Consider the following 7,590-nt stretch of genomic DNA (forward strand, 5'->3'; position numbering starts at 1 on the left):
ATCGCATCAAGTTAATGACACTTCTAATTGCGATGTAATTTTTATAAATAATTACTTTGCCCCACAGGGAGGTAATTATTTTGTAAAATTATATTGGAATAGGATAGTAAAATAAAATATTAGATGTGAATTTTCTATGCCTACAGGTACGAAAATTTTACGGCTTTAATATTTTATTTTTACTACTCTTATTTATGCAATATAGTAAATTCTTATGCGGTTGTAGCCTCTGTCCACAGGAAGGTTAGAATTTACTACTAAATTGACGTTGGTTAATTTAAAATAAAGGTATATGTTTCATAGCTTTGAATCAGTTCGTGAATTCTTTAATTAAAATAAAAATACTCTTTACATTAATGTGTATGGATTTGAATTTGGCCTTTCATGCGGATACACCACCTGTTCCCAAGAAATAAAGTACGCCTCATGAAAGGTTGGACTATAAGCAGTGGTAGCGATCTAATCGCCTAAGTTTGATGTTCATTAAGTCCCGCGTGAACAAGAGTATTCGGGGTTCTATACCTGATTATCCTCACGCAAAAGACTTTCTTAAAGTAGTTGAGAAACAATTTGTTTGCTCAAATAAAGCACAAGCCGACACGTAATGAAAAGTTTCTCTAGATGAATTTTACCATACTAAGGCGTGCGTGAGCACATTATGAAAATCAGAGAACTTTTGCTCAACGTTTGTTGAGGTTCTGGAATCATTCTTGGTTTATTTGGTACTTAATTCTCTTCCAAAGAAATATGGTTTTTTCAAAATCTCCTACAACACATAAGGAAAATTGGTCAATTAATGAATAAAACGTGAGAAACTTGAAAGTGCCCATTTTGTTTCTCATACTAAGGGAAGTACCAGGAAATACAACCATGTCAACTGTGAAGAAGGAAACAACTAAGCCAATAAAATATCATGACATTCAAGAATGTTTCATCTCCTAAAGGGTTGAACATCAAAAAAAAGATTGTCTCAATTCTAACACTACTAAGTTTACGAGCTCAAGAAATTTATGTATAAACTAAAACTTGAATCTGACTAATGGTATTAAAGTTTACATAACTTGAGGTTACTGGGAGAAAGTGTATATGTTTAGTCTTGTATGTAGATAATATATACTTGCAAATAGTGATTTGAGTTTGCTACCTCATACGCTATGAAGCAATGACTCAAGCAATACAGTTGAGAAACTTCGTTTCTCGTCTCAAAATTGTCGATACTACAGAGAGACATTTATAGATCCTTTGTGATAATTTTGCAATGCTTTTCCTATCATAAGGTAATAAGAGTGGGAGCATAAATAAATATATCGACATAAAGTATCTCTTGTTAGAAGAAAGTTAAAGAACATAAAGTGGCCACTAAGCATATAAGTAATAAGTTAATGATATTGCATTCCTATAACTAAGACATTGCCGGCACAATTGTTCTTTGATCATGTGGTGCAAAAGAATTTAACTTATGTAATGCTTGACTATGTACTTTCCTTGACAGTTTGAGATGTTTGGTTATAATGGACAGATCACCATATTTGTGCACATAAAGAATAACCATCTTATATCCAGTGTGATATTAAAGAAGGACCTGAGTAATTTTGTCAGAAATTATTCACTCAGAAGTTATGCTCATCAAGTGCTTAGTTAGAGAGCATAATGCATTGTAATACATGGAAGGAAGCATTCACTTATCAGAATCTGACCGCTATGATTCGTGTGATATGTTCTTTAATTAAGAATGAGTGGTCTCCCAACTATTTGTATGGCCATACAGTCAATCACCCATGTACTTATGAAATATATCATGTAGGCCAAGTGGGAGAATGTTGGACACGTCTCTTTTGGAGACTAAGGGTGTCCCACATTCCTAATTTCCCTCTGACTTGGTTTTGACCATTTACTGATTTGAATTTAGTAAATGCGTACATGTGTATTGGGAATTTATTTGGGAGATAAATTTGGTTACAATAACCAACTCACTATCCCCTTCTTCGATGGAAAAGAAGTGAGAGTAGTTACAATAACTGAATGTACCAAGTATCATGGTATTCAAGAATGTTTCTTCTCCTAAAGGGTTGAACATCAAAAAAAAAGATTGTCTCAATTCTAACACTACTAAGTTTGCAAGCTCAAGAAATCTATGTGTTGATGTCAAAAATTGACCTTCCGTTAGATCAGCATGAAAAAGGGAGTTAATGCATGACAACCTCCGTTATGTATGATTATTCCGTTATGTTGGTGTTATTCAGCCTAGTGTACCTACTTCCAGCTCTGCTTCTCTTTATTCTAGCTCTTTGCTCCTGCTCCTTTCTCCTTGCTCCAGCTGCTTGCTCTTGTTCCTGTTCGTCTGTTCTCGAGGGGGAAAAACCTGCAAAGGGTTCGAAAACCGCTCTGACGCTCAAGCCAGTCAGGGTGCTCTTTGCAGTAAAAGAATGAATATTGATTGATCTTTTTGAGGTACGGTTAGAGAGAGAAGGTTCAGTGAGAGAGAAGGTTAGTTAATAACGCAATGGCAACTGAGATTTGATTGAGAGGAAGGTGCACTAAGAGACTAAGAGATGGCGTTTAGAGAGAGAAAAATGAGTGAGAAAAGTTAGGTTAGTTTTCGTCAGAAGGGCGCGGGTGCTTACAGATTGGCCGGTACCTATAGAGAAAGTAGTTGATGGTCTGCCTGCTTATAGCACCGCCTGCTAACAGCAGTTTGGCTTGGTGCTTACAGCAGGCCCCAAAATTAGGAAAAGAAACCGATAAGAAAGAAGTGGGTAAAATAGGAAAAGGAATATTTGAAAAGGGGTGAACGCTGGGTAATGTTGGGGACTACATTGGTGAATTGGACACATCCTGGGGCTAAAAATGGGAATGCAGGTAAGATATAAATGGTAAATTGGTTAGTTACTAAAAGACGACAAGATAAGGAACAGTTGGATCTTCAAATTTAGGAAGTTGCAGTTATTAGGTTATAGGAAGGAAAGGTAAAATAGAAATCTTCTATTTTAAATTTCAGGAAACCACCTACTAAGTAGTACCTTTCCTCTTCATATAAAGAACGACTCACTCACAGTAGACTAGATAGAAACTTTCCATTCAAGTATTTCTTTATAGGAATACAAACGCTTGCTACTACTTCTTGAAGTCCCTTGTGGTTGGTTGATGAAAGGTAGAGAGAAGATTTTGGGGTTATAGATAGAATTTTGTTCATCTCTTATCAGAGGGCAAGATGAGATTATTGGACAAGGAAGGGTACTTCTTGCGGAATATTGAAGCAGAGGGAATCGAATTCATACCTGAGGTAGAATTTGCAAACGTTGTCCGCCACTTTGCATCTAAGAAGTGCCACAAGCGAGCAATACGAGTACTGAGAAATTTGACTTTCTCTACTTTACGTCTTATTAACAATCATAGTAATGGCGATGATGAAGATGAATCAATAAGAAATTATGTATTAGCCAATCTTAAAAATTACTTGACCATGATACCTAGAAACCGTAAGAAAAGGGAGCATCTACAAATGTTTTTGTTTTATGGAATGCCCAAGTATCTGGTCGATTTATACAAATCTCCCATCAAATATTATAAAGCCATAGCCGAGGAATCAATTCGTCTCTTTATCTATCCTAATATCCATTCCTACCCTATATACATTCAACACCTATTCGCTAGTATAGCTTTACGGTTCACTGTTCTTCTCCATGATGACAAAACAACAACAACAACAACTTCTGGGTTATACTACTCATGTCGTCAAACTTACATATATTTGTTGAAATCAATTGGACCTGCAAACACATCACAATTTTTCATGCACGGAACACCAAGGGACTTACTCTTTTACTTTCACCCATTTATAAGGGAGCTCACTCAACAGTTTGTTGTGAATATGAAGTTGGTCAGAGAGTCGTGCTTTTGCAGAGTGCCGTCTTTGTTAAAATCACGATTTGAGAGTGATATCCGTGACTTCTCTGTATTGACGCTCCATATGTGTACGAAAATTGAAGAGTACATGAGATCGAGAGGTTTATCATCATTTCACTCACTTCCTATGGAGGTGCTTGTGGATGTGTGCTATAATGTAACACAACTTTTACCATTTTGGGAAGATCTTAATAAGTTACTTGACAACATTGATCTTGGTCTGACATATATGGACGATGGCATTGAGTATACAAGATGTACTGAATGCGAATTTAATCATGGATGGTCTTATTATCTATCAATTCTCAAGGAATTGAACTTCGTATCTAAACATTATAATCTATTTGGAGAAAAACTCTCATCTTGCTTGAATTCTCACCGAGCTTCAATAAATAAACTTATTATGAATTCAAAAAGAGGCGAAGATCACCAGTGGCTTCTTCAACATAAGAATTTACTAAACAATGAATGTAGAAGATATTTGATCACGATGATATTTCCAAATCAGGTCTCTGATCATCACCCACAGAAGACGAAAGTTCTCATTGACAGTTCAAAGTTATTGGTTGATTCTTTCAAGCATGTTGGGCTTGCTAACCCCATTTTGTTGCGGAATGGAATTATCCCTCAGTTTAAAAATGAGGTAGCACTTGCAGGTCATGGAGTTTTCAAGGGGTGGCTCCTCTTGCTATGCCGACATCTATTCACTCCACAGAGTTCTCTGTTCCTATCATGCCCACATAACCCTCAGAGGATCTATCTTAATCCAGGTATTTATTCAACATTTTGAATTGTTTTTCATGTTTTTAGTCATGTTATACCTTACAACTTCAACATTTTCTATCTTTAATAATTTCACTATCTTGTTTGCAGCAAAAGTGGATCGTCAAAAACTTCAATATTATGGGTTTTGTGGTCGAGTGATTGCTTTAGCATTGATGCACGACGTGCAAATACAAATTGGATTTGATCGATTGTTTCTCTTGCAATTAGCCGGATCTATTGTTACATTGGAAGATATACGCAATGTGGATCCATACATGTACAAAAGCTGCAGAGATATTTTAGAGATGGATTATGAGTTTGTAGATTCAGATGGTTTGGGCTTGACATTTGTTTGGGAAAGTGAAGAAGAAGATGAAGCAGTGTCCAGAAGGAAAATTGTAGAGTTGTGTCCTGGAGGGAAGGAAATGGTTTTGAGTAGTAAAAACAGAGAAGAATATATAAAACTAGTCATCCAACATTGCTTCATGAAGTCAATCGAAGAAAAGGTAAAACTAATTATTCAAGGTCTTGATGATGTTCTAACTCGAAGGTGTCGAAAGATGTTTTTCGAGAGTATAGAGTTAGAAGATCTCGATCACATGTTTCTGGAGAAGAATAGAGAAGACATAAACAACGACGAATATGTAGGTATGGATGACAACAGGCCTTCTCCTTTTTCAAAAATAATAGGAACCACATTATCCAAGTCTAGACCGATGTCTATTCGTTCTCCATTAACATGTAAACAACAGTGTAGGAAGTTTCATATATTCTATTGATTAATTTATTTGTAGCCAAGGTTTTATTAATTTATTTGTTAGCATCTTTTTACAGGAATATATTGTAGGCCCCTGTTTTGAAAGCTTAAGAAAATTCAAATACGTTTACATCTTTTTATAGAAAAAATAAGGCGAATGCTATGTTTGTGGACAGATGGATTATATATATATAGTGGCAGATTGTGAAGGGAAAAAAAACAAAGACGAAATCTTGATGGGTAAGATGTAGATGAAGCATGAGTATAATATATTTTGAATAACAATATATATATATATATATAAAGACCCGTAGGGCCATCCTAAGGGCCTCAAAGTCCATCTTTTCCTACCTCTAGGTTTTTTATTGCCTAAACTACCAAGGCCGTTCCTGAATTTCCAATGGCCCGAAGCAAGCTTAAATATGGTAGCCCTACTTAAGAGTCTCAACTATATAAACATGCGTGACCTATGAACCACTACACTATTTGTTTCAGATCATTTTCCATCGTGTTATAATATATATAAATGATTCTAGCTTGATTATAAAGATTATAAAATGAGCTCATTAAAATTTATTTCTCAAATTGAGATAACAAAAGAAAAATAAGATGTATGTACGTAGTTGTTCGAGTTAAATAAACGAAAGTCAATTCAAATGAAAGACAAACAATCGAATGTGAATAAACAACAAATGTGCCTAAAGAATTATAAAAAAAAAAATGAGAATTATACTTGATTACTATGAGGTTTTGTCGAGAATCAGGATACCAAGTATTATGATAATTATTTTTTAATTTAGTTTCTAACATTTATTTTTCTATTTCAAGTGTATTTGTGTTTACTGAAAACAAAGTGGCCACCCGTATTTCTATAAGGGAAATTTTCTAGGCGATGCCCAAACTTGTTATGGGCAACGTATTTTCCACTTATAACTTGGTCAATTCAATATGACTTTCTTTAAAAGCAATGTCTACAATGATCAAGTTTTGGGGGTTATCTTCAACCAAGTTATCTTTTTATCTCTCTTCAAAATAAGAAACTAAATCAAGCCCTAGATGTCAAACCCGAATCCGTAATCCCTAGCTTCATCTACACCGTCTAATCACAGTCGGTCTAGGTCAGCCTATAAAAGGGCCCTCAACGTCTTCCACAAGACAAGCTTGACACAAGCACGTCTCACTGAGTTCCCATAACTCGCCCCAAAAAGGTTCAATCAATATTCAATCTTTTACTGCAGAAAGAAATTGCAAATGGAAAAGATGATCTTAAAAAATTGTCATGTGAAAGATGAAGGATTCATCGAAGCCGAATCAACCAACATCGACTCCTCGGAGCAAAGGAGAAAAGAAATGGAGGATCTCGATGAAGGATATAATTCCTCGGTCGGAAGGAATGGTATCCTTCCGAAGGAATGTCCTTCGACCAAGATGTCAATGCGTACAATTTGGCGAATAGGATCATGATGACCTTAGACGGAAGATCAACTACGATCGTCGGATGACTTCGGTAATCTGCGGCTAACATAGACCGGATCCTACAAGGGTTACACATAAGAGTGATGGTTTGAACGGAGAGAATTGACTAGTGAAAGATTTGCAAATAGGTGGATTGGATCCATTATTAGTAAGTCCAGATGGTTCGGAAGAGTCCGGATAAAAGATAGACATAACAAGGCCTTAAAGGAAGACCCGGGAAGGCTTTAGGAGGGCCAGCCATGTGATGGCCGACCTTAGCAAGGGGTCGGCCATCTTATGGCCAGTTATATCCTTAATGGGCAGGCCAAGGAAGCCCATAAAGGGGCTATGTTGGCCGGCCACACTATAGGTACCCTAAAAGGGTGTTTTGGGAAAATACCTTATAATTAGGTTTTAAGAATCCAAGTTTGGGTCAAACACCTATTCTAGGGATTTCTATATAAGGACCTAATTAGACAACCTAAGGGAAAGTAAGAAAGTAAAAGGAGAGAAAACCTAAGCCAACTGAAAAGAAGTTCAGTGTAATTTCTCATAGAGAGAGAGCTGTCTGAAAAAGAGAGAAAAGGAGTTTCTCTCAATTATCTAGTCAAGAAGAAGGAAATCTTCATCTCAATCTTCAAGAAGGTCCTACTTGACTCGAAGGAGGGAGTTCAAGTTATACACTCGGTGTCTCAAATAGAGGAGCG

At 36.2% G+C, this 7,590-nt stretch overlaps 1 protein-coding gene across 1 annotated transcript; it reads left to right on the plus strand.

The window, feature by feature from the left end:
- The first annotated feature begins 3,061 nt into the window (after positions 1–3,061).
- LOC147556399 (E3 ubiquitin-protein ligase UPL5-like) lies at positions 3,062–5,533 on the plus strand. Its single transcript, XM_086657506.1, has 2 exons — positions 3,062–4,676; positions 4,780–5,533. The coding sequence occupies exons 1-2, from the start codon at positions 3,212–3,214 to the stop codon at positions 5,448–5,450; spliced, it is 2,136 nt and encodes a 711-aa protein (XP_086513632.1). The 5' UTR covers positions 3,062–3,211; the 3' UTR covers positions 5,451–5,533.
- Positions 5,534–7,590: the final 2,057 nt, after the last annotated feature.

Source organism: Eschscholzia californica, unplaced genomic scaffold (genome assembly GCF_041429995.1).
Source record: "Eschscholzia californica isolate CP2 unplaced genomic scaffold, dmEscCali1.0.p SCAF_2, whole genome shotgun sequence".
NCBI classification, from domain to species: domain Eukaryota; kingdom Viridiplantae; phylum Streptophyta; class Magnoliopsida; order Ranunculales; family Papaveraceae; genus Eschscholzia; species Eschscholzia californica.